We start from the raw sequence: 27855 nt of genomic DNA, 5'->3' as shown, positions 1-27855 counted from the left end.
TGAGTTATGCTGAGTTAATTGAGAACAAAAGTAGTGGAGAGCTTTGAGTCTTCAGTATCTAGTGAAAGAGGACCTTGAGTTTCTCTTGAACAGACTAACGCCATCCTCAGTGGGAGGGTGACTTCATCCTGCAGAGATATTTCTGCAAGGAACTGTGTAAGGATCAGTGTTAAAATTCCATTCTGCATAAATGAGTGAACTACTACTAATGAGCTAATGGCTGAAAAACCAAATGTCAAGTTTGTACTGTGCAAATCTTACTGGATTTAAGCCACATTATTAATCTTAATGTTGATTTATGATAGTTGTTTGGAATAAAAATTGTCTGTAGACTTGTGAGAACAAGACGTGGTTAGTATATGATTATTCTAACTTAATACAGTATTGTCGGGGGATGCAACGAGCCTACGGAATTCCTGACAGTTCGAGAACAGTGCGACCTTGAGCAGCTTGTAGTGTATCCTTGAGAGTCTGGAAAGATCCGAGAAGACCAGTACAAAAACAAGATAGTGATAAGAAGAACCGTCCTAACGAACTCACCAATCATGAGTTGTTAGTTACTAACCAAACCAATCATATACTAACACATACTCAAAAGAAGGGTATAAAAAGGTGTGTTAGAACAATAAAGTAGCCATTTTGCATGATCTATTACTTGTCGTGTCCGTCTCTACCGCGACACAGTATTTGACATTTATCCTGCTTTTAGGAAGGAAAAAAAGGAAGAGCTAACACTTATTAAACTTGCTATACAGTGCATACTTCTAGAAAGGGATTATATTTTTAAAGCGCAAGTTCTTGCATTTGGAACTACTGAGCAATATCTTCAAGGGAGCATTTGTCACTAATTAGGGATCAGACAGCTGGTTTATTTAGATGCATTGATATGCTTGCAAACATCTCTAATGTCATTGTGGTTTGAAATAATTTCTTTTTTGCATATGGATGTTCTCTCCTTGGGTTCAAGCTCCTCTATTTTACAGTGCAAATAGACCCAGACTTGTGCCTTCAGTCAAAGCTAGCTGCTTTGTTGCCTGGAAGCTGCATTAGTCCCATACTGTCCCTACCTCAGTGTTGTGCCAGACTTGAAATGATAGGTTTACAGAACATAATGTTATGGGAAACATGGTATAGCTTCTTTTTCCCTGCCCTGCAGTTTTGTGGGCACTGTATCATGGGCACAGCACTAAGTTAGCTGAATTGCTTGGCTCCTGAACCAACAGGACCTTCAGATGGACAGATACATGTGCAGACAGAAAGAACTTTTGTTGGGACTGAATATATGCACTGGGTTGTGTGTTTATAGCTAGAGAGATACCAGGGAATTGGAGATTGCTGTGATAGGAGTGTTTAGAAGGCTGACAGATCAGGCTAGTTTTGAGGTTTAAACTGTTAATTTCATTCATTAGCAGCACACATCTTGCTAAAGGTTAACTCATTCATGTTATTAATCATTACTGTTAGTCTTTAACACTATTGTAAATTAGCTGTGAGTATACAGTACCATGGAGCTGATGCTGTACAGTTAACAGTGGTAGCTATGGCCGTTGGTGGTTCTTGGAAGTGAAGGTGATCAGGCTTGAGAGCTCTTTGAGTGAATTAAGAACCAGTATGGACTGGTCTTTCTTCTACTGTTATCAAATGCCTGATACTTTTGTGTTCTCACCACTCTCCAGGCCCCGCAAGGGGTGGTCTCCTCTACTCCCAGTACTGTTTGTTTTGTTTTATATTTTGCCAGTCATCCTTCTTATGTATTTGGGAGTACATCCTGCATACAGTCTGCTGTCCTTCTCTTGTCCTTTTGTCTGGCGACTTTTATTTTGTGGATTTTTCCTACATGCAACTATATCCATCTCTGTTTGCCCCTTTGGTGATCACATTTCTTATATCACTTTCAAGGAAATTTAATATTAATTATATGCTGATAAATACTTTTCTAATTTGTAGTCACAGGCATCTGCTTTGGCTACACTTAAGTTTATTGTTACCTTTCTTGATAGGTGTTTCCTGCCAGTTGTGATGGCATGTACTGGAATATAGATCAAAGTGATGCACTTCTAATGCCTTTTGGAATATTAGTTGTTAGCTATGAAATTTCTAACAGCAGCATTGCTTATTGGCCTAGTTGCAAAGTCCCTTTGATCACCTGCATTTCCAGACTGTTTTTCTTTTGGAACTTTCCGTTCTGTTTCACTTTTGAGCAGCATCTGTATCATTGATACAGGGATCCAGATTTTTTTGAGCTAACCACTAAAAGGTACCTAGGTATGGTTTTTAACGTTAGATATTTAGATTTATTTTTTTTAAAGTGTGGTATAGTCAAGTTGTTTGTTAAAAGAACGCTGTTACAAAGTCTACTGATTTGCAGGAAATGCCTGGCTTTAAGAGAAGAGCTGTGCACTGTTGCAATTTTTGTTCATAGCTTTAAAAATTCTGTTATACCTTTATAAAATGGGGGTTGGGGGGAGCAAGGGGTTAATTAGTAATTTGGCTTGTTGATAATGCTTAATCCTTTCATGCAGAGATGCCTAAAGTGCAGACTTTCTCTCAAAGGCTGAGAAATTTGTAAAGAGATTGCTTTAGTGACGTTTTAAGAAGTTCTAGGTGCTTTTCCTGCTATCCAGTAACTCATAAAAAAGAAAACATGCTCAGTTCTCATCTGCTAATATCTGTCCTTACTGGAGTTAGTGGTTATAGTTTTCTTGAAGTGACTTTTTCCTTTTTTTAATGTAATTTATTTTTTTAAGAAGTTAATTATCTTCCGGTGTGTTAGCTCTGCAACTATGCTATTCAAGAAGTAGCCTGCTACCCCACCCTCTCCTCACCCCCCCTTTTTTTTTAACTGGCAATAATTCACAGAACTGCAGAAATTAGTAACAAAAAAATCAATCCTGTCTGGCTGCAAGGACAGTATTATTTATTGTTAGCTAGTCACGATTTCTAGAGCTGTCAGTTCAGTTCATAGTGCCACACAGCTGCAATAATGTTAACTGCATTAATAACTACACTTCATTTTCAGTTTTGTTTTAAAAACTTTCATTGTTCAGATTCTTAATGAGATTTTTCTGTTCCACCTGGGGCACCTCAGAGTGAGACAATCCATCTTGTATAATGAAGTTAGGGACCCATCACTTCTGTTGCAGTGGGAAGGAGAAAGTCGGCATGGCTAACATTAAGCAAAACTCTATTCTTGTGCCACAGATAGGGGTCTTCCTTAAAAAGAAAGTAAAATATGCAGTTGTCCATTGTAACCTTAAAAGGCAGAAAGCACCCCTGTGATCTTAAAATGTCTGCTTGATACCTGGCACTACTTCAGTAGGGCAAGAGTCCTCCACCCTGAGAGGCTAACCACCTATGCTCCCTGGCTGCAGTGGAAGAAGCTGTGGAGAGCTGCAGCTCAGACTTTTGCCCCTGCTTGTGCCCTCCTGGTGCTGCGGGTAGGAGTTCATACAGGAAATGCTGGCTGAGGTTGGCAGCTGGCTCAGTCGTGGGGACAGCCTGTAGACTGACTGTACTCCTCTTGGCCCACAGGGCTAGAGTGTCTTTGTGGAACGCAAGAGCATAGGTTACCACAGATGAGGTAAAAAAGCCTTGGATTACCTGTACTAAGAAAAGGGACTCTTCTCAGGCTATGTCCTTATTAGCAAGTAATGTGATCCAGTAGGAACAGATATGTAAAGCCAAGTGTACTATACATCTTTTAGGGGTGCTGATTCTGTATAGCTCCAGTCTGCTCTGGACCAAATGCCCATTAGCAGCTGCAGGGCAATAGGCACCTTCCGGATCCTATCTTCTGGTTCACCTAAAAGGAATCCAGTTTGTGTGCTTTGAAACCACTCTGTGAATAAAGCATAGTAGGAGAGGCTGATCAGGAGGGTATACTTTAAAGGTGTGCTCTGATCCGAACTCAAGTCTTAATATAGAACTCCTTAAGTTGCCTTGAGCTTTCTGCTGCAAACACAAAACTGAAGGTTGCTGTTCTCATTTATTTAACTTAAATAAAGCTCAGTTTTGCATAAGCTGCATAAAAGCTGTGAGCTGGCCCTATATAAGTACCTTAGGTATCTCCTTTGCTGATTATCAAAGTAACCCATTAGTAGAGTCAAGTCTCTCCTCTTTTCATGTTAGTTGCTCAGAATTTCTGACAGATATAATTAGTTTTCAAAGATGGAATACTTACTGTGTTTCAGTGCAGAGTGAAACAAGGGAAGCTAGAAGTTGTGGAACATAGTTCTTGCTTTATTTTATATTTGTAGAACTATAGGTAAGATGCTGAAAGTAGGTGAGAATAATCGGTTCTCGTATGAATTTGTGTGTACTTACAATTATTGTTCCCTGTATGTCCTCAGTAATCTCTACACATTCTTTAGTTTTAAATATAGTACCTGTGAGGTTGCTCACTTTTGTGTTCTGAGCCACTATAGTGAGATGGCATAACATTTATTTTTAACAGAATGATAATTCCTACTTTCAATGTAGACTTCCCTCTCCCCACCTGAGGAGTCATGCGCGATAGTCACAAGATCATCTTTAATCTCAGTAGGAGATTATTCCTTGGCTGCATCTTGCACTAAATTATGTGCAGAAGACTGCTCTGCTCAGAGAAGCTAAATTCTTAAAGGGAGCTGAGTTCTTCATCTTTTAGGTCTTTGAAGAAGAGGAGCTTTCTGGTTTTTTCATGATCTGAGCGTTTTGAGAATTCTTTTAGCTTTTTGTGCATTGGAGAGTGATTTTGGACTTTTTTTTTAGTCCCCAAACAAGGGGAAAAAAATGTTGGATTTATTCAGGAGCAGAAGATGTGGTATTGAGATTCCCATTGTTTCTAACATTTTCTTTCTTAACCATGTTACACAGTAATTCTTAATGCACAATCTTTTGAATTCAGGCAGTATTTTAATGGTTGGGAGCCCCTTTCTTTAGGTGCCTCAGTATGAATGCTGGATTTCCAGGAGCTCATATGTTCTGTTGTCTTCCAGCACAGTGAAGAGTGGCACATCTGTCCAGGCTTGAGAGGTTCAAAGAAAAGGAAAACACTGAATTGTGCAGTACCTGCTTGCTCTGTGTTTAATTTATGTTTGGCTTCCAGATGTAACTGAAGTTTGTACAAGTTTATGATAAAATATAAAGGCAGACATGGGAATTCTTTCCTGTCTGCTATCAGTAATACTTTGTAGTCTCCAGAAGAAGTCATTCAGGTTTAAAACTCACTGAAGGAAATCTAGGCATTGGGGTTAGGGGTTTTTTTTTTGGTTGGTTTGGGTTTTTTTAAAATTATTTTGTTTTATTTTAACTCTTCAGACAATTTGATCTTCAGAGATCTGCAGACTTACTATGATGACAATGAAAACTGAGATGAGAATTGGAGACGTGTTTCTTTCCTATGCTTGGGCTATGGCTAGCCATTTGGTGCTTTTCTGTACAAAATTTCCATCAAATCCAGAGCAGACAACCTTATCTTGGTTTTATTTTCTAGTGATTTCTGAAATCTCATTTTTCTTCTGCTCTTCTAATTTTATCGAGGATGATAAACTGGTACACGATAACTGGTACAACCCAACTTCAGCTGTTTTGCTGGTGCAGCATTTACAAAAGTAATAAAACACTGGCTTTACTTTTCTTTATGGGGAAAAAAAAAAGTTGAGCACTGTAAAACCACTGTTACAGTCCTCTGTGTATGCTGTGCATATGCATGTTCTTGTAAGCAGAGAAGCTAATATACAAACAAATTAGCTTAAGGAAGTAAATTGATTAATTTTTTTATAGAGAATGCCTAAAGCAGACTTGGAATTCTGTGGATATTCCCCAATTAGCTTATTTCGATGCATACATTTGCTATAAACCAAGAACTATATAATATAGGAATGAAAGCCCCTGCAGAAAGACTCAACTAAAAGCATTGTTTCCAAATAAAACATCGTTAACTTTTTCTTCATGTGAATAATGTTACTCCAAGCAAAAACTTCTTAGAAAGCTTCCTCTTAGTAATGATATCCCAAAATAATTCCTCTGTTTGCATTTGAAAGTATGACAACACCTTTAGTCTTGTAATGGCATGGTTGCAGAGTAGCTCCTAAGAGCAAATGTAGGTTTGACCCACTCCCCATCAGAATGAAAACTTCAAAATGTTGCTGTCTTGGTGTTTGTTTCTGAAGAAATCTGGTTGTGACACTGATCTTTGTAGCAGAGAATCCTCAGCCTTAGTAAAATCACAGTTATCTTTATAAAGTAGATAGAAGCTTACAGCTTCCAGTTTATGAGGCTTGAGTTCTGTCTGGATAAAGACAGTGGTGGCAGGAGAAGAATCTTCTGTCGTCCTGTTGAGCTAAGCCTGAATGGTATAGCAGTTCAGGGTGAAGAGAGGCAAATTTAGTACCTGAAAATAATGTACCTCAAGCATGTGAACATTTGTTTTATTATGACAGCTTCAAACGTACAATCTAAGGTGGCCCTCCGATACTGTTCTTTCGTATGTACATGGCTGTGCCTTTGATTAAGAAAACATTTTTTTTCTGGCCCTGGTGTATAGAAGGAAGCTGCACCAGGTTAACTGTAGCACAGTAAGGCAGTTCTGATAATAGACTCCCACCCACCCCACTTCCCTTTTTTCCTGGCAAAGACCATACTAGCAAACTCTGCACAATACTACCTCTTTTCTTAATGGGAGGAGGCAGAAAAGCAGTGATGAAATTAGTTAGTAGTATCCTGTCAGCAAACCTTTGAAAAGCAGTAATTTTGACTGACTAATGCAAATAGTACTGAGAATTGCTGCTGAACCAGCACATGGTACCGTCTATTTTAAGTGTAGTATTGAAAGCTTTGAGTAACTTTTGGATATTCATTGGGTGGACTAACAGCACAGGATGAACGGTTTTGGTTAATTACTATAATTTCTGATAACTCTGTTGATTCAATTAGAAATTAATGCCTGGGCATTAAATGCTGTTTTTGTTTCTTGGTGTGGATTCAGCAATTGTTAAAGATATCATCTGACTATAAACAGAGAGAGTGGAAATGATATTTTTTAAAAACTTTATAGTGAATAATTGTGGTGACTATAAAAAATTTTTTTACTATGTTCTTCCCCTTGAAAGAGCACTTTAAATATGCTTGAGGTCAACATAGTGTTGCCATAATTGACACTAGGTCAGCAGTTACACTTAAAAATTATACTCTAAAAAAAAAATTGCATTACACTATGTAATTGACAATACATAATGTAATATGAGCTTTTTTAGAAGTATAATTTTTTTCTTAGATCATTAATGTATTTTTGATGGAAAAATGTGGAAGAATGGTGTTCTTTAAATTTAGTTTAATTGAAGTCATCATTTTATGTTAGTAATAGTCTCAAAACATCTGTAGTGGTAGAAAAGAATAATAGGCCAAATTATGTTCTGTTAGGTGAATGCTGGGTAGAGATCCCCAGCTCAAAATAGGATTTTTGTATAGAGAGTGCATTTACTGATACCCGGATTTGATAGTCTAACATGCTAACTTCAGCCTTTGGAAACGATGTCTTCACAGCATCTATGAAGTGTACAGACAAAGGAGAACTTCTCCTTTTGGTTGTTGGTTTGAAGGGGGGTTGCAAGGGTTTGATCCTTAAAATAACGGTGCTCTCAGATACGAAGATATTCCAGATCTCCACAGCCTTCTGCTTGCTAATGTGTGTTAACTGAATCTTTACTTTTCTGGTGTAAAAGTGATATCAAAACAAGAAGAATACTGCTTGGTCTTCATCTTTGCTGTTTATGTTCCTCAGAGGTGTTTTTTATAGGAAAGGAAAACAGATTTTGTCAACTTCCCTGTATTACAAAATCCTGAATCTGTTGAGTTGCATCCGCAAGATTTCTCAGCAGTGCAATGCTGCGATGAGCTAGGTGAAGAGTAGCTGGCTGAGGGATAATGAAAATGTTTTGTGGACCACCTTACTTTGGTACTTGATACCCACTTTCCCAAGTCTATAACCAGCATTTTATACTGCCATTTATGCTGAAAGGATGTGCTGTCACTAGTGAGTTACAGGGATCACATGGACTTTGAAATGCATAGTATTCTTTTTCTGTAATTTTTTACTGCAAAGTCAGTGTTGCTGACTCTTGCCATTGTATTGTAACTATCATTTTGTGGTTTAGTGCCAGGTTAGTACCATTTGATCACTTAATGTGATTACTTCAGGATATTTTCTTTCTCTTTTAGAGAAAAATCTTACCTATATAGCCATAATCATGAGCTTTTGTAATCCTTCCCACCCTTTCCTTGTATTAGTAGAACTATTCTTTTTGAAATTAGCCTCATGAATGTGTGGACCTGGTGGCTTCTTTTTTATTATTATTTATTTATTTATTTATTAGTCATTCTGAATCAGGCATCTACTTTTCTAATGGTTCCCATGGTATGAAGTTCTTGGGTTTGTATTCATAACAAAAGTTATGGTGAAAAATCCAGACCATGATTTTATTTTACCCTCAATTCTCCAAATGGAGATAATTTAGATGTGATCTTTGCTAGGTTGATTACTTTTTCTGTCATCTGTTTTCTATTTAAACAGGTAATATTAGGTGTTTAAGTCTGAAAAGGTTGTTAGTATGTAAGAATTGTGACAGGGCAGGACTAGGGAAGCAAGCAAAGTTTGTTTGCTACAAAAGTCACTTTCAGACCTCTTATGAACTTAGGTGTCTTCAAAAGCATAGGGTCTGAGCCAGACACTGATCTATAGTTGCCAGTTCACATTTCAGCATGCAGAAAAATTGTTTTTCAGATAGATCTTTTACTTTAACATGGAGGAAGGTAAGGAAATAGGCACTGCCTACTGTGTGACCATTCATCATACATCTTTAGAAGTCACTTTTCCTTCAATGATTGCATGGTTTAAGGCTCTGGTAATACTGCTATTTGTACCATTTACTGCATAGTAAATGTTTAATAGACAGTTGTCAAGGCCCCTATACTTCAGAGAGCTGAAACTTAACCTAACCTATGCCTAGAAATTTAGGTGCTGGTGCATTCAGATGCAAAGGAATGATAGCCCTTGCCTAGAGCATGGGATTTGATGCCTGGTTTGGAACTAACTTAATAAGACACTCCCAAGCAGCTGAAGATCTGATTTAGTGCCTTTTATTGTAAAGAGTATCCTAGTTGCAGTTAATTCCCTTATTTGTTTTTTATATGTTGTGTGATTGGTTTCCTGAGTCTGTCAGTTTGTGATCGACCTTGCCAGGATTGTTGATCACAAAATGTGTGGCCCTTTAAAAGTGCGTGTATTTGTTCACATGAAATCCAAAAGAAAACAAAATAAAGATATTTGGAGATCTGACTTCACTTGATCCCAGTTCTACTCCTACATTTTACGAGTTCACTCCTTTTGGAGGAGGAGAGGAGAATGTGAGATGTGATGTTTCTTTAATGAAATGTTGGCAATGTGACGTATGATACGTGTTTATAATGCTATTGAACTTAAGTTCTTTATTGTATATTTTGAGGTCATTGTCTTGGTGTTCATCCCATTAGCTTTTGTTCTCTTATTGTCACCTGTGCATCTAGTTCTATTGTGTTAGTTATCTCAGAATGCGTAGTCTGTGAGAAGTATGCAGAGTCTGTGATTTGGTTTTAAATGAGGGCTACTTTACCTAGTCTTTGCATGTGGTGATTGAAATTTTGTTTATTTCGTTGTGCTTTTTGGTCCGATGACAAGTATCATTATTATACCTTTTACATATGAGCCAGCTAAGGCTAAGATGCAGAAAATGACATCTCAGAAGTTAGTGGCAAGATCAAAAACTGGGAGTGTGGATGTGGCTTTCCCCTTCTGTGTGTTAAATCAGATGGCACTAGAGGTTTCATTAAGATGGTGCTTTATAAGGTGTGCTTACTTTTCAAAAGGACTTTGTTCATTTGCTCCCCCAATTTATGGGATGAATGCTGGATGTCTTAAAGGAATTCAAGGTGTGGTGTTCTAAAATTTTTGCTTTATGAGGAGCAGATACACTTAAATCATTCAGAGTGATAATGATCTGAAAAATCACCATCTATTAAAAATCTTTGTGTGCAATCTGCTCTATATGTGAAGTTGTTCTTTATCTGTGCCTTCATCCATTGTTTTATGGACTTTTTTTATTGTACATTACAAGTTGAGACCTTCATCATTTGTGTTGCTTTTAAAGCCATGCTTGCAGCTTAGAACTTTAAAAAAGGAATGAAAAAACTTACTGAGTTTCCTCAGATGAGCAATATGAACTTGTTGAAGATATCCTGTGTGAAATACCTCTGTGGGTGAGTTAAAGACTTCCTGAGGACTCTGCCTATAAAATTCATTCTTTTTTGTCTTGTATTCTCTGCTTGTTGAATTCCCTTCCAGTTCATTTCATTCTGATAATGTGAATGTGTTTCCAAGTAAATTGGCAGTGTTTACAATTTCAGTCCCTAGTGCCATTTTTTAATCAAACACATAATAAAGTGCTAAATAAACCGTTCCCACCTGCATCAAACTCTTTATGTTCTGTATAGGGTATTTTGTAATTTATTTACCCAGGAAGACCCAATTTATCTGCACATCTGGTTTTCAACCCAGTCCTGCTTTTTATCCAGTTTTCCAGCTGGTTGACTGAGGCATAAGGAGGTCAGATGGCTTTCTTGAGGTCAGTGTAGTGATTGTCTCAGCTGGGATTATACCCAAACTTTATCCTTTGCTGTAACCACTTGGCCACACCACTCCTAACCAGTCTATCCACATTGTTGGCGGTAATGGAACTAACTGCAAATGTCATTTTCTTTGTTTTATAGTTTTGCTTGTATTGAAATATTGTCACTTTTATGAGTTCAGAAACATTACATCTGTTCACAACCTGGTTCTATTCCACTTTGAACAGACACAATTTTTTGTGATGAATCTCCTTCCTGAATTCCAAATGTGTGTTAGTTTCACAAGTTCTGGGGTAGTGATTGATGACATTGCTGGTTTGTGTTGCTCTGGTGTGCTTCCTCAGGGCAGACCCTGTCTGACACTCCTTTTGGAAGAGGAACCCGTGTTTTTGCTCCTGTGTATCAGTGTATCATAAGCTTCTTAAGACTCCTGGTTGCTGAGATTCTCAGTAAACTCTGGATTAAACTCTAGAGAAAGAGTTTACTTGTTTACAGCAATAATAGAATGTTAGAACAGGGTGCACAGGTTTGATAAAGGACTTCCTTAAGCATGCATTTCTGTGTACCCATGAGTTGTAAGTCTGAGGAAAGAGAAACTCTGGAACATGGTATCAGCAGCATAATCTTAGCCCATTTGATCTTGCTCTGCCTTCCTGAGAGAAGTCAAAATATTTTTCGTTCCAGTTTTTGTTATCAATTTCCTCTTGCCTTAAGTTACCACTGCGTTGAAGAAGCATGACTTAACACTAATCCACATATACATCTCCAGCAGGTACAAAAATTACAAGGCTCTCTACAGTTAAGTAGATTATGAGCCTTGCTTTCTGGTGCCAGTCCTGTGTTGATTCAAATTCCAGTGGGGCCTCTGTTCATTTCACCAGACGAAACACTCTCACTCAAAATAGTCTCTTAACTGTTGATTGCACTGTCAATGCTTACCAGGTAGAGCTTTCTTGCCTCTACAAAATGCATTAGGTACTCCATGTTGACTGTTACAATAGCATAAAAGCAAGTGAAATTTACAACTGGCCATAACCAGTTAAAAATACCACAAATGCATTTGTAACAACCAGAAACATTTATCCTCTCCCCAAGATTTTGCTGCTGCCTGTTTTGCCTCCAGCCCCAGTTATCTTTGCTCCTGTACTGCTGTCCAGGTGCATCTGTGTGTTCTGGTTAACTACACTGTTATAGCTACAGCTACCTGTGTCAAAGTCATCAAAAGGGGAGATTGCTTTGTCTAGGAGAAGGTAGGACTGGAGACAGTAAGCAGGCAGGAAGATCTTTTGAGATACCTGATTACTCTCATGGCAACTATTTTATTGCAGCACCAAAAAAAGCATGGAGAAGTTGTATTTCCAGTTAATGCCATGAATGCACTTCTCTTAAAGATGATGAATACAGTGAATTCATGTGTAGATTGGCATTAATTTTCCTTTAAACTGGAGGAAAAGAAACTTGTGTGAACCTATAACTTCCATGATACTGACATGAATGCTGAAATTTTATCTATTCTTTTCATGTTTCTTTTCTCATGTTGGAATTCTTATATTCCAAAGTTTAATATGTCAAGTCACCTGACCCCAACCACCTCCGATTTCCAACTGTATGATATACAGTCCTCTTGTTCTTAAGTATTCAAGATGTCATGCATCGAGTAGTTTTTATTTTCCCTTCAGCAATCTGTGGTATATGTAGGGACTACTGCTGCTGGCTGTCAAATGCATTTTTCCAAAATCACTTTTCCTACTCTGGAGTTAAGCAATTGTTTACTTTGCTTGAAACTGAAATTTAAAATTGGCTTTCTGGAAGTTAGAGCAACAGAGCACCATGAAGAGAACCTCATGATAAAATAGACAGCAAGAAGATCTTACGAACAGAATATTTGGTGGCTATGAATTTCAACAGTAACGCCTGGGCAATATTCTGTGCACATGGATTAAAGACTTGGGATAATGGGTGTCCTGGTATGAGAGCTGTTGAGGCTTGCAGGAGTTACTTTATGTTCTGACATTTTCAGTTGCGATGCTCAGGAGGCAATTTTTTTTTTTTTTTTTTTTTTTTTATTACCCAGAAGCAAGCTTGAATTAAAGAGGTTGGAAGCCAGGAAAATATGAGGGAACATTTCATATATGCTTGCTCTGTATTCCTTCTCTTCTAGGCATCTGCCATCGCCTTTTTGGGAAACAGGATAGTGGTCTCAGATAGTTTTTTGGTCTGAGCTAGTATGACCATTTGTACGGTTGGGAAGATGAGTAATTTTACCTAAAATGGAAATAATCATTTGCAGAAAGTTGTTTGTTCCTAGAACATCCTATCTTGGAGTCCAGCTTCCTGCTTCTGCAAGCAGCTGCGTTATTGTTCCCATTAAGAATCACAAATAATAAGTTAATAACTAACCATTCAAACTGAATAATACATAAGTAATATTGTTGGTGGCTTTTTAGCAAGAATTCAGAATTCCACCTTTCTGTGATAAACTTTCTAATTTCTAAATGCGTTTCCAACATTTCTGTTTGATCTTGTGTTTATGTTGACCTGTGGCTTGGGCAATTCTCCCTAGATGTTTGTTCCAAGGTACTGCTCTGTCAGTACTGGGTGAGTATGCTCACTCTTAGCTCTCCATTCCACTAATTATTTTAGGGGCTTATTATCTCTACTTGGTTACTGATAAATCCCTCTTTCTCCCCCTCTGTTGGTTCATATCTGATCCTGTTGAAGAAAGGTAAGACTCTCAATGTGCCATTTTCTTCTAGTGCAACTTTTCCTTTTCACCCTGGCCCAGAAGCTGTTCTCAGTCAGATGGAAGATTGTAGTGGGCGCACAGAGAAGAAGATTCTTTTTTTTTCTGTCTGAATCCAAAAAGTGACAAAAGTGTCCTAAGCAATCAGTTTATTTCATCGGTGTATTTGCGGCATCACAAGACATTGAAGCCCTGCTAAAACATCTGTTTCCTGACAAGTTAGGTTCGTTATTCCTGAAGTAAATTCCAGAAAATGGCTTCGTATCCTTAACAGTACGAATTCAACAGGCTGGAGATCAGGCTGACTGCTAAGTGGAAAAGTTAATGTTTTTTGTGAAGGCACAATGCAGCCACCTGTCTACTATTACAGTGTGGAAATTAGTCATTTGTCTGGTATAGCTTTTGGTCTGACAAATTCTGGAGGTAATAAAACAATCCTCATTTTTGTGGGTTTTTAAGTCATCTTCCCTTCTCTCTCCACCCACAAATACCATGCACATGTCTCTCTTAACCATGCTGGTTTTGTACTGTTGGCTGAACTTGCTCATATCAACTTGCAGAGATTTTTATTTCCTGCCCTGCCCTACCCCCCCCCCCCCCCCAATTAATTTGAGGGAGGGATTCAGTTATCCTTTGTGCTTCTTTTGCTATGGTTCTATACATTCAAGGTACAGACCTAAACCTGGTATTGGTTTTAATCCTTATATTCTTTTAATTCTTCATTTCCAGAATGAAGCCTTTTTATGGCTACATTTCTTCTTCTCCGAACCAGGAAAAAAGCAGGCAATGATTAAATTCAAGTAGTTTGATTTTACATCAGTGTGCAATCCTTTCACTTGGAGAACCCCTTTTCAAAAGCCTAGCTGAGTAGGCTGCAGCACAGTAGATTTGTTGGTATCCAGACTGAGGTTTAAAATGAAGCCTGTTCCTTGAAAATGTGCTGGTACTTGTAGAGAGATCATGCTTTTTTTTTTTTTTTTCTGTTTGTGAAGTGTTCCTTTTGCAGAGAAACACTTGTTGCTTCTCTCTTTCTCCCACTGGTGGAGAGGAAAAGAACCTTAAAACAAGTCTTGTTAGGGGAGCTGGGAAACTGAAGATTAGTGCCCCTTCAGATCTGCCAGTTGTTGAAGAATCACACTTTTGTGCTTTTACTTACTGCCTCCTGCTATATCTGCCTTGAGCAGTGGAATGATTTGTTTCCTGATAGTTTAAAGTCACAACCATGATCATCAGCTGATGAGTTGAACAGGGTATTTCAAGCCACACAACTGTTATTATGGCTCTCATTAGGTCAGTGGTGTAGCAAGGTTGGTGTTGAACCTGCCACGCCTCCATTTTGCCTCATTTTCTCCTGTGTTGTTTCTAGTGCTTTTGCTGGTGTTTTTTTCCCCCAGCTCCTGTTAAAGGAGGGTGCTGAAACCTCTGCAGTTCAAGAACCCCAGAGGCTAAACTACTCCTTTACATCTATCATAGTCCAACACTAGCTAGTCTATTGAAGAACAGGCTTCCATATAATCAGGGAAAAAGTTTTTGAATCTGCTCAGACCTCGCCACCAAAATTTGGTATTGTAAATGTCCTCATCACTTAGACTGTGTTTTCTTTTTCTGTTTATGTGAAGCTTGGAAGCAGTTTCATGAGTGTACCTTCTGCACTTGCAGAACCCCATTGCAATGCTGCAGTGTTGACAGTGCCTGTAGAAACTGGGAGAGAGCTGACCCCCACTGAAGCAAGGGGATAGCCTTGGTAGTCTTCTCCAGTGAGGCAAAGGACTGCTGTTAAACTTGGCCCTGGGGAGTTTAAAGCAAGGAGATCTCTTGTGCTTGATAACAGCAATGAGTGGTGGTGTTAGGCCCTTTGCAATTAAATGCAAATCTCCTGGGTAATAACCGCAGTGTGTTTTACCTAATAAATGAAATAAGAACTAGATAATGTGCAACAGCACTATGAAGAGGTTGTTACACAGAGTTCCTTCACTCCTGGGGAGGTGGTGTACATGCTTCAGCTTGAGGGTGATGTACCTGACTGAACACTTCTGCCCAGCAGGGTGGCATCAAGAGCTCAAGGACACTAAGAATTGTGTGCAATGAACGATACCTGTCATTCATGTGTTGATGTTCGTTGTAACACCATAGAGGATTTATCTTAAAGAGCAAAGAATCCAAAAGCAGTATTTTCAGGCATTTGCCCAGGTTCTATTTTTATGAATTGCAAGAGAACAGGGGAGAATAAATGGGTGGCTGAGGCCCCCTAGTGCTACCAGAGCACACTGCACGCCTCGGGCATTTCATAGTTACTTTTATTTTTTAATACAAAGAAACACTTTTAAGGCTAAAATACCTTATGATGTACTAATTGTTCATACGCAATTTTTTTCCTTACTGGAAACCTGAATTCTCCATGATTTATTTTTCATGTCTTGTTTTGCAAAGCTGTGCAAAAAGTGAGAGAGAGGATTCTGTTTGCAACCATTATCATTAATATTTGCATTGCAGGCAAGAAACTATACAGGGAAGCTGAAGGCTTGTAAGGTAAATCTTTTACCACAGTTATATCTCAGCCCAAGAATGACTGGGAGGAAACCCTACACAGCTAGTGGTGTCTGATGCTGTGGTGTATTATGTAACTTGGGCGTGGAAGGGATGGGGAAGAAAAAGTGCCAGTGAGGGAGGAGCGAGATAGTTGTGGGGTTTTGTTTTGGTTTTGTGGTTATTAGCCATGTGGTTTTGGTTGAATTGCTAAGACCTTGAGAATCACTTCCAAATGCTATGATTTAAGATACAGCAGTGTGGACATATGTTAGAATAGATTGCCTTTGTGCTTAAATTTTAACTTAAAAGCATATATTCACAACTAGTGTAAAGTAGTACAGAGCTCTCATTCTAGGAAAAAGGTTACAGTATAGAGAATAGCTCCATGTAAGGTAATGTAATGGTGGCCTTAGACTGTTATTGAAACAGCTTTTTTCAGTATTTATGTGTTGCCCTAGTCTCAGAATTTGTTGGAATTGTGGCTTTTGTCAAAATGTACCTGTTAACTCTTGTGACAAATTTTTGGCATTCCATCAGGTATGAATAGCAGCTAATAAAGTTTTAATAAAGAAATTAATTTTGGTGTTTAGTCAGCTAGTTGGCTTGTCACTCTCCCCAGTCTGTTATGGTCCCCCTCATTTTGCTGTTACACAAATTTTTATTAAGCAAGAGAAGGTGGTGAGCCTTGTCCAGAATGCTATTGTATGTTATTCTTTAACAATGAAATAAAAAAAGGTGGGATGTAAAGTTAGGTCTTTATAAGTAGGTATGCTTTGTTTTCTGGGCATTTTTTAAACCAGAGTCTTCAGAGATAAAGTTGCCAAACAGACCTGAAATGTGCTCTGAGGGGGAGTGGTCAGGAAATGAGGAAGGTAAAAAGTTAAAAGGAATCTCTCCGGGTGATATTAGATCTGTGCCTTCTGTTCTTATTTTGGGTGCACTTCGGCAGCCTAATACTGGTGGTCTATGTACAAATTCCTGTTCACTTGTTCACAGAAACTGCTCTTTAGAGCTATCAGTTCTTATAGTAAATGATAACTTTAGTCAAAACATATAGTTATGTCAGAATGGTTTGGATGGTAAACTTCATCGTTTCTTTCCAAAGACAGTAAGGTTGATGCTTCCAAGGTTGTAAAACAACATGTGCTGAAAATAAAGCTTTCTGCCCTTTCATTTGTTTCTTGTTTTAGATGTTGAGATGTCTGAAGACTATAGGTGTGATCTAGCCATGCCTCTATACTGTCTTCTAGATAAGCTCCAGTTAACATCTGAGTTTCAAGAACTTTTGTTCAGTTGAACTTTTCTATGAACATCAATAGCAGACTTAGGAAGAACAAATAAAAATAAAGGAGGATTGGGATTTTTTTTCCCAGTTAGTTGAGGTATATCTCATAGTTTCTATCGCAGAGAATATTTTACACTTTGTCACAATTTTCTGCTGTTTTTAAGGACCAGTTCAGGGTGAAGAAACCTAGCTGTGAGGTATTGAGGAGCTGTGTATGGTACTGAATATATCCTACCATATTCAATGTTGATCCCTTAAACTGTTCTGGAATTGTAAATGTCTCACTTGTGTTTGGAATAGCTGTGGAACACTCTACATTTTTACAAATTAAAAAGGGAAACATTCAGTACGATGTGTTCTTTTACATTTTTTTTTTTTTGCAGTTCTTCAAGGATCTTATGCATAGCATATGAGGTTTTGCAAGGTTTGCAATATATGAACAAACATGGAATGGTCCACCGAGCACTCTCCCCTTGCAATATTCTTTTGGATCAAAAGGTACAGCTGCAGGAATAAATCTATATTTTTGTTTGTTTTTTTGTTTTTTCCTCTTGCCAACAAGTCCATGCCATGTCATATATGGAGATGGGGCAGTCACAGCCCTTCTGATGGGGAAAAAATTGCATTTCTGGAAAGGTGTTGGTTTTGTTTGGTTTGTGGTTTTGTGGGGGTTTTGTTTGGTGTTGTTTTGGTTTTTTTAAATGACAGTTTTCCCCCATTTCCTAAATTTCAAATATATTTTAGATTTTGTTTTTCTCTTTTCCCATTTTCTTTTATCCCAAACCACTTTTTTCACCCTTTTCTTCTTAAGGTGGTAATCTAAGTCTACTTGTTGTCATTGTAATTAGTTGCAAAACCTTCCTGGCTGTTTGAATAGGAAAATACTTCTGGCTAATTAGCTGTTAATAATATTTCCTATGTTTCTTGGTAATCTGATACTTGACTTTTACTTCTAAGATATCAACATACTTTTTTGTTCATGTTAAATTATTAAAATTCCAGCGTCTGTCAAGTCTTTTGTCAAAGACTATTGAGTTGGCAATGTGGAATACAGGTTCTCCTCATAAAAGCTGAGAGAAATTAATAGCTGCTGTTGTACTCAGAGCAGTCACTTCACCTGAACTGACAGCTAAACAGCTTAGCCTGTCTGCATAAGTCCTCTCTCCTTCCCCTTCTTACTCAGTTTAGATAGAATAGCTAGACCCTCTCTTTGCAAGGCAGAAACAAAAGAGGAAGAAGGAAGGAACATTATTTTTTATATACTTGTAAACAAATGAAGATCATAATAATGCTCTAACAAGCAAAAGTACTTCAGGATTTTAAGATATTCCTAAAATCAGTAAAAGAACAGAAGGGGGCCATGACACCATAAACTTCTAAACTTTTCCCCTGCACTTTGAATAGCTTGCTGATGTAGCCTTCACTGTGCACCATCTGCAGGCTGGCTGAGTACAATTCAAAATCCAGCAGAAACACCACCTCAGTTTAACTTCCATGCCTATTTTGTGTTGTTTTGGTGTTAACTCTCTGCTTACACAGAATAAAAGCAAGCACCTGGGAAACTTGTTTGTTTGAAATATGTGTTGATACAGTTCAGGAGAGCAAAATAGTAATGAGTTGATGGGAAGGACTGGAGGAGCAAGGCTAGGTAAATGGAAAAGGTGAGGGAATGGTGGTGATGCTTAGGAAGTTCTAGGATTCAAATGGGATTTTGAACAGTGTTCAAACAGGAAAAATGTTCAATAGAGTACGTAAGCCTTTTTAATTTACTGAAAATATACAAGAAAATCAGAACTTTGTAAGTTACAGTGTGTTCCAAATAAGGTGATTATTTAATGCTCTTGGAAAGTAAAAGCATTAGAAATAAGGACCTTATTAACTTGCAGTGGTGTTCTGCATGATAGATGAGACAAAAATGTAAGAGGGTGACTTTTTATAGGTATTTGTTTTCTGACAGCTAATGCAACTTGAAATGATTTTATTTTTTTTTAACTTAAACACAGATTCTTCCAATGTCAGATTCTGCTGCTCTTGATTGTTTATTTTTTCCTTTTCAGGGACATGTGAAGTTGGCTAAATTTGGACTCTACCATATGACTGCTCAAGGTGTTGATGTTGATTTTCCTATAGGGTAAGGATGTAACTACACAATACAAACATATGAGGGATGTATTTTTTCAGGAAATATCTTTACGTTTTGAGGAGTCACCTTCAAAAATGTGTTATATGCACAGAGCCCTTATAGGTTGCTGTTTTAATTTGTATCTGTTGCATACACCACTTACACAGAAGCTTCTGATAATGTCGCTGAAGAGTTATCATCTGACATGAAAGACAGAGGATGGGTACCATGCAAGTGTGTTACTGCAACTACGTCATATCTGTCCTTATTGCCTAGATTTGCATCAAATGCTAGTACTTGCCTGTGAACTTGTATTCTGGAGATATAATCTAATTTCAAATTTAGGAAAAAGCACAATCAGTGCTTCACTGTTGCACACCACTGTAGGTCTCTTGTCTCTTTATCATTTTGTGATTTATTTTCAAGTGATCTTACTGTCTAGCCAAAGTGACATGCTTTGTTGCAGTGTTTCCTTGCCACTTTGGATTTTTGAGGTGTCATGTTGTTTACAATTGAAATACTGAGCTGATTCTTAAAGGCATGCCCAAAAGAAGTAATGATGTTTCCCTTCAAAAGGTGATTTCAGATTTTTTTTTTTTTTAAGTATCATAATGAATTGTTGACAGAAAAAGTGATGATGTTACTTTAAAATGATCTAGCAGCAGGTAGAATATGTCCTCAACACCTTTTACTATTTTAAGAAATTCAGAAGTTATTTGGTGGGAACACTGTCAATGGAGGGGAATACTGCCACTAACCCCAAATATGGGTCTAGGATACATTTATTTAATGTACTAGTGCTGAAACTCAATATATGTTTTCTTTGAGATATGTAGACATACTATTTTGAATGCTGCTGTTAATTCCTCTCACAAAAAGACAGAGCTAGTGATTAAGATTTGACCTTTTATGTAGTAGGCACTATGTATTTTGCAATTGGAGCGAAACTTTGCTGCAATGTGTAGATTTTGACTGAATAAAATAGAACAATCTGCATTGCTATGAATTCTAGTTTCTCAGAATGCAAAATTATTTTGATTACTGTAACTGAAATGTAGGGGGTTTGGACAGACAAGATGTTATTTAATGTTGGTGCATCTTTCTAGGTACCCATCCTATTTGGCACCTGAAGTAATTGCGCAAGGAATAGTCAAACCAAGTGATCATACTCAGTGTGAGAAACCTCTGCCTTCTGGCCCTAAATCAGATCTGTGGTCTCTTGGTATAATATTATTTGAGCTTTGCATGGTAAGTAAGAGGATAATTCTCTTGATTGTGACTCTTGGGGAATAGTTACATTAACTTGATTGCTCTTGAATATGGGGTTAAGACACTTTGCCCATCACCCAAGTCCAAATATCAGAATATATTAGCATTCCCACCTGGATGGTATTGGTGGAGTTTCAAGTAGTAGGATGTGTATTGGCTTGGTATGAGTGTATGTGTTAAGCATGAAGGGCAGCTGCCTGTTAAGCCACAATTATGTCATTGCATGATCAAATTCTTAGCAAGAAATAGCTTCTGAACCAAGAAGTTTCTCTAGATAATTTGTTTTAATTGTGCTTTTAAGCATGAAATACCCATTGCTGTTATGCCCTCATTCTCCTTGGAAAGGATGAGAAACTGATAAAGTTCCATGGAGAGGAAGAGAAGGGAGGAATCTGCCTTATTGCCAGAGTTTAAAAAGCTGTACAGAATTAAGGGTTTATTTGGAAAATGCTTATTTGACTCTAGAAGTTGAAATAAATTGTGACAGCATAATCTTTACTATTTGTATATGTTAAATTGGGATTCTTTCATTCAAAGACAGCAACGTTCTATAGGGAGGTATGATCTAGCAAATACCTCAATGTTGATATTTAGTCTCATTATATAAGATAACTGTCAGACAGTTACATGGTTGAGAACCTGTTTGATGTAGTGATTAGATCAGGACATTGGAAATAGTCAACTTTTGCATATTCTGCTCTTCTGTAAATTTGCATAGTGTTCATAGATCATTATTCTTTTGAATAAGTACATTTTCTTCAAAATGCAAGAATATTTTTTGAAACACCTTTAAAGGGGCTTTCAGATGACTTTATAAAAGTACTAATACAATAATACAAGCTATGATGACTACCATGTTTAGTAATTAATTACCTTTGTTCATGCTCACATTGGAAAAAATGCAGGTTTTGAAAGCGTATTACTGAATTAATAATAAAACTGCAGGATTGCTAAGGAAGCCTGGGGCTTTGTTTTGCATATGTTTTTTTCATTTTGCATTTGTTCCAGTTAAGAGATGTCATAAATGATACATTTTTTTCTTTTTGATGGCATGAAAGTGTTTCTGCTATAGTTGGGGTAAATAATGTTTTCTGTTCTAACAGATAGTTTTCCAAAATCTAAAACTCACATGTAGAAGCTTATTTCACTGTCTTTTTATATAGATGGGTGTGTATACTATTTAAATATTTTTATGTAGTAGCATTCAACTGTTAATTTGATTTTTGTTATTTATTTAGGGGAGAAAATTATTCCAGAGTTTGGAGATAGCAGAAAGATTGAAATTTATAATTATGTTAGGTAAGTAGCACAAAATCAGGGGGTTTTATGTTTCCAAGCAGTTCTAGAATTACAGCTTTACAGATTAGTCAGCTTGTTTCTGAAACGAGTTAGTAATTGTATGACATGAAAGAAAACTATCCCTGCACTAGCAGTGCTTGCACACCAAATCCTAAGCAGGGAGAATCAGGATGCAAATAGGAAGACGGAAAATAAAAAGAGGGATGAGAAGCGTGTTACTGGATCCAGGCTTTTGTTTCTGGCTTCACCTACAAACTATAAAACATTACCGTAGACGTGGAATTTTTCCTTACTGTAAATGAGTCTGGAAGTGGGACTATTCTGTGGCTTTTAAAACTTGATTTTTTGTGGGGTTTATGTATAAAACACGGGGAGGGGAAGGACATGAATTTGCAATTTGAAGCTTTATCAGGAAGTTGTTATTATCCAGACCAAACAGCAATACTGTTAGTTACTGTCAATAGAGACATCTTTTTCATTCAGCACTTAGTGCTTAGGTACTAAAGTTCTGACTGTTTGGTAAGTGATTTCTTAGCTTTCTGAAGCATTTCAGTCCCCTTCAAGTTGAATGCAAGTTATTCGTAACCTTTATGCACTGAAAAAAATTAATGTCCTGACTTGAGAATTATTGTCTCAATAATGTGTTGAAAACAATTTACAAAATACTGCTAGTATTATCAGCAAGTAGCAACAAAATGAAAATTACTTTGAGCTTCTATATGGAGTTATTTTTAAGTTCTTTCAGGGGTTTTTGTGGTTTTTTGGTTGTTTTTTTTTTTTATAAGTGGCAAGACTGTTTAAATTTATTTGTCAGAACCTGACACTCTGGATGTACTAAGCCTGCAAAAACATTTTCACTGTTAAATTAGATGTGCTGCTTTACTTTCTTAGGTTTCAATTTTCTGTCTGCATAGGTGATAATAATAATTTTCATTTCTAATTTTGAGAATTTACTTTCAAGTGATGTGGCAACGTCAATAAAAAGCCAAAGTTAAGTGCTTTTTATTGGGGTGGGGGTTTATCTGATAGCCTCTGTAATTGGTATCACTTAACTTTTTATTGTTCTATTTTTCAAAGGCTGTGTAGATGATATTGTAACTGTATTGGCTGAAGAACATGGTTGTCTTGATATTATTAAGGTTTGTGGAACTAGTTTGCTCCTCCATGCTGTCTTATCCAAAACATTTTATTATTGCTGCATAGTATTTCACATATATTTTTTTTTTTTTTTTAACTTATTTGGTCACTTGATTGATTGTGGTATGAGGGGAAAATTTTGAAGTCTAAACTATATATCTAAGGTTCCTTCAAATAGCCAGTACTGGTAATATTCATTCTTTCCTAAAATTACTGTCTATCTCAGTAAATTTTAATGCTCTCTGTACAGTTTAATAAGTTATACATTTTCTTTAAAGTGTTGGGAGTTAAGTATTTTTCTTCTAGAAATTTAGTCTTCTATTTGGGCCACTTTACACATTCTGATAGTGTAGGCTTACACAGTTCAATTCCTCCCCACCCCCAAAATTAATCACTGAATTGTAGTGTCTGTATTTTTTGAGACATTGTGTAAAAGGATTCCAACTATTAGCAGAAGGGAGTTCCCAGGTACTGCATTGTTTCAAGCTGGATACAGAATATCTGAATTAAAACATAAAAATAAAAAGCTGCATACATTGCAAATTTTTCAGTTTATTTTTTCCCCAAAGCAAATGCAGGGTTGGGGGGTGAGAAGATTTACTTTCCCAGCATTTTGGTCTGACACAGCTAACCTCATATGTGTAGGTGTGAAATTTTATTGCCCTCAAAGGAATAGCCTGTATGTTAAAAGTTAAGTATGAGCTAATTGGCTTGCTGAATTAAGACAGTAATAAACAGATCTCCTCCATGTTTTTCTTATGTTCCAGGACCTTTCTGAAAATATCATAGCTCTACTGAAGAAATGCCTTACATTCCAACCTTCTCAGAGGCAAGTATTCAGTCCAAATACCTAGTAAACTCTGCTGGGATACTATGAAATTAGAAGACTTGTTGCTGAACCTTTTGTGGAATACTGATGATTTGTGCTACCTATAAGAAATTCTTTGTTTTATTGCTTTTCAATGTTTAAAGGAGAAGAATTGAGGGGAGGTAGAAGTCAAGTGTGCAAAACCTTGAGATTGATTCTGAGTATTTTGAGGGAAAACTATTCAGGCATGTATAGTTCTAAGTTCACAGCTTTTACTGATTCCATGTCTGGAAGTTGGTGGTGGTTACTATAGCTCTGTTGTAGCCAGAATTAGGGCTGCTTTCTTCACATCTCTTCTTTTAGAGTACTTTTTCATTATGTCAGTCTGCCACAGCTTTCTTCTGAAAAACAAGTATGCTTTTATTCTTTAATCAAGGCTTTGCACTTTCATTTTTCCACCTCTACTTAGCGGAATTAAAGGGGAATTAATAAAATAGTTGCTATGTACATTAAATGAAGGTGAGATCTGAACTTGGGCTGTAAATAGACTGCATGGTGTGTTGTGCATCGTGAATTGAACAAAATTGGTAGACTTTTTTGCTATTAAAATTTCTGAAATCCAATACAATTTAAAATAACTTGCTAATATTTTTTACTGGGGATGTTTCTTACTGAAATGTAATATTTTTGGAAGCAATTTACTCTTAATGTTTTACTCTCTTAATTCAAGGCCAACTCCAGAGGAATTGCTGCATGACAGTTTGTTCAGTGAAGTATCCTCAGTATATCCTCTCTTCCACAAACCTGCTGGTCTGTTCTCATCTTCTCCAAGGTGTGCTAATTTAACGCTTCCTGAAGACATAAGTCAATTATGTAAAGGTAAAAGCGTGTAGTGTCATGAATGTCATTGGAGGGGGAAGGAAAATGTTTTCATGTTTTCTTTGAATACTTTGCTGGAGAGAAACTATTAAATGTCACAATACTACATTCTTGTAATAAGTTGTTTAATGGGTAGAGATATATGCAAACATGTTTTGAGAGAAGTGTGCAAGTCAAAGGAGGGCATCTTGATTTTGTGCTTCAACCTCAGGTAATAAATAGTTATCATTAGTGTTCAAGTCCAGCTTGGAATATCAATATCATCTTTTGCCTTTAGAATTTGGACATATACATGTACAAAGTAGTTTGTTTCACCAAATTGTGTGGTGAATTGGTAATGAGATTCTGCTGGATCATAGCATGAGATGATTTTTTGGAAGTATTGGAAAACTAAATCCTTGTGGAAAAGGTCACATTCTAGAATAAAAGGCGACATTTCTGAGTTTAAAGCTACAGTATGCTGAAATTGTTACCACTCTTAAGTCCTCAAACTTTTTCTGATGATCTTGGAGATTTCTACATGTTTAGAAAAACTCATTATACAATTTTTGGAGACTAAGATTTTACCCCTTCTAAGTATGGGTATGGTATGTGAAGGGAAGATAGATAACTATTCAGTATGAATCACTAGTTTCTTATTTTTACTCTTAGCACTCTGTTGTATACAAAGTAGTGTTTGTTTGGTTTCTTTTTTAGAAGACACACAGGAAGCAAAAGTCCGCACTTTGATGTATTTATCTGATTGGTTCTATTTTCTGGCACCAAGGCAAACTGCAGAAGTACTTACTTTTTTTTTCTGACTTCTGCCCATCTGCTCTTTCCTTAAATCTACCTAAAGGGCACTTGCAAAGGGAAGAACAGTTTTCCTCTGACTTCACATAAAGTTCTAGGACCTTTCAAGCATAAGAATTTTTTTTTTTTCCAATAATATGAGTTTAGAGTGGTAGGAAGAAATACAAGCTGCCTAAAAAGCTGTAACTCGTTTTTATGTGGTTTCTCCTAATAGATGAAGATAGTGATTACCTAGCAGAAAGATCAATTGAAGAGGTTTATTATCTCTGGTGTTTGGCTGGAGGAGACTTGGAGAAAGAACTTGTCAACAAGGAAATCATTCGATCAAAGCCACCTGTCTGCACTCTTCCCAAGTAAGGAAAGAGAAGCACTTTAAGGGAAAGGAAGATGGATGAAGGCCAGTGATTCTGAGAGAACATTTTGGTTTGGTTTTTCGTTTCAAGACCTGTATGTGTGAAAAATGTTGAAAATGGCTTTCTTGAACAGCAGGAAGTCATGTCACCCAATTTAAAGGCATTAATTGAATGCCTTATATCTGTTGCCTAGCTGCACTTCACTTTCTGAAATTTGAAGAAATGTAGGTGAAGTGGAAAATACTGAACTGGAAGTCCCTAAATTTAGCACACTTTCCAATAGCATTAACTTTTAGTAAAAATATCTCACTATGCTTCAACAGCATATTTGTAACTGTAATTTAATTTAATATGTTCTGTAGCAAATTCTCATATTCTGAATTCCCTTTCACAGAACAGCAGTGCTGAGTGGTCAATTCAATTATTCAGCAGATGAGCTGATTGCTTTTTTGTAAAATGCTTAGTTTTATGAATTATAATTCTGTAACAGCATTTTAGTCATTAATACTTTTATCTTACTGCTGTACACATTGCAATTTTGTGTAGTATATTCATGTTTTAATCCCCCAATCTGATCTTAGTAAGCATAATTATGTGTCCATATAGATCAATTTGCTGGTTCTGGGTTTTTAAAACACATGAAGTCAGTGTACAGCCAGAATGCAATATCTTGGCAAAAAAGGTGGAATTAGCTTTTAAGTGGTATTTTGGTGGCAAAATTACTGTGAGATTTTGAGGGTTTGCCTATTTCTGTACTCAGAGGTGAATGCATGTGCTTTTGAATTATGAGGGGGAAAACATTTTTCGTCATATTATCTATCTTGAAGATGAGGTGTTAATTTCAACAATGGAATCTGACTCCGTTTTCTAAGTGATACTGAGAATGTTAGCTTAATTTCTGGAAATCAGTTTCATGTTGTCTGCTTTAACAATATTAACATTTTAACAATAAATAGACAATTTGTGTATACCCTTTCTTGCATGTATTTGTATCCTTAGGTAGACTGCCACAGAAAAGGTGTGGGTCATACTTTTGCTTGTTTTTTGTCATGGTGGGAAATGGCTTACATAAGACAATAAAGTTTTATTTTTGCTTTTCATAATAAATGGCAGTCCTTCGCTGTGCCAGGTCAAGGAATAAAAGAGAATATTAATCCCATATCTCATTACTCTTCCTTTGTGTGCAGACCAAAGTTACAAAAAACCTGAAATGTGCCTTTTTACAGCAAAAACTGTTTGAATAATTTAAGGTGATTGTACATTCCCTTGATAGCAGGTTTCATGCCATGCAGAGTCAATACAGTATACTTCTCAGAGCTAGTATTTTGTTTTAAAGAGGAAACTGATTGATGTAAGAATTTTCTATTTTTTCTAACTTAAGTCTTATGTTATAAAATGACCTGATTTTTATTTTTTTTTTTCCCACCTCCCTTTTGAAGCTTTTTGTTAGAAGATGGTGAGAGCTTTGGGCAAGGACGAGATAGAAGTTCCCTCCTAGATGACACAACTGTGACTTTGTCTCTGTGCCAGCTCCGAAACGTAAGAAGAATATTGTGCACTTGTTCTTATGTCTTTCCTGCAGAGACATTTGTTTAAAGGGAATATGGAACAGCAGCTCCTACTGCTGTTCCTACAAATGTCAGTGTTACTAATTCCAAGAGAACACTTCTTGGCGTCCAAGTCAGATTCTGATTTATGCTATTAAATTGCTTTGTCTGCAAAAGCTTATTAAATTTAATTTATCTTCTGTCTCTCCATACCCTTCCTGTGTCCCTCCCTTTCCTGATTTTTGTTACCCGCTTTGTTCTGGTGTAGCCCAAATAGTTCTGTAGTACTGATATTCTCCACAATTGCTAAACTAATTGGACAGTGAGTGTTTTCTTGCATTCTTTAATTCCTGTCTGTAGGTGGCTCACATTATTCAAAAGAAAGATCAACTCAATTCAGTTGCAGATCCTTGAAGGCTTTATACCTAACATTGGATACCAAGTTTCCCGT

General features: G+C 37.0%; 1 protein-coding gene across 2 annotated transcripts in view; it reads left to right on the top strand.

The window, feature by feature from the left end:
- Positions 1-27855, top strand: part of TBCK (TBC1 domain containing kinase) — a 115573-nt gene that overhangs the window by 15383 nt on the left and 72335 nt on the right. For both annotated transcript variants that reach the window (XM_075032400.1, XM_075032410.1), the window contains exons 5-13: positions 17582-17696; positions 19256-19329; positions 20427-20568; positions 21828-21888; positions 22966-23027; positions 23793-23854; positions 24564-24712; positions 25719-25857; positions 27297-27396. In XM_075032400.1, the coding sequence (XP_074888501.1) occupies positions 17582-17696; positions 19256-19329; positions 20427-20568; positions 21828-21888; positions 22966-23027; positions 23793-23854; positions 24564-24712; positions 25719-25857; positions 27297-27396 (904 nt within the window). The remainder of the gene's footprint in view (positions 1-17581; positions 17697-19255; positions 19330-20426; positions 20569-21827; positions 21889-22965; positions 23028-23792; positions 23855-24563; positions 24713-25718; positions 25858-27296; positions 27397-27855) is intronic.

The sequence above is a fragment of the Buteo buteo genome, chromosome 1 (assembly GCF_964188355.1).
Source record: "Buteo buteo chromosome 1, bButBut1.hap1.1, whole genome shotgun sequence".
Taxonomy (NCBI): Eukaryota; Metazoa; Chordata; class Aves; order Accipitriformes; family Accipitridae; genus Buteo; species Buteo buteo.
The sequence above is the reverse complement of the archived record's forward strand: the minus strand, read 5'-3'. Positions and strand labels throughout refer to the sequence as shown.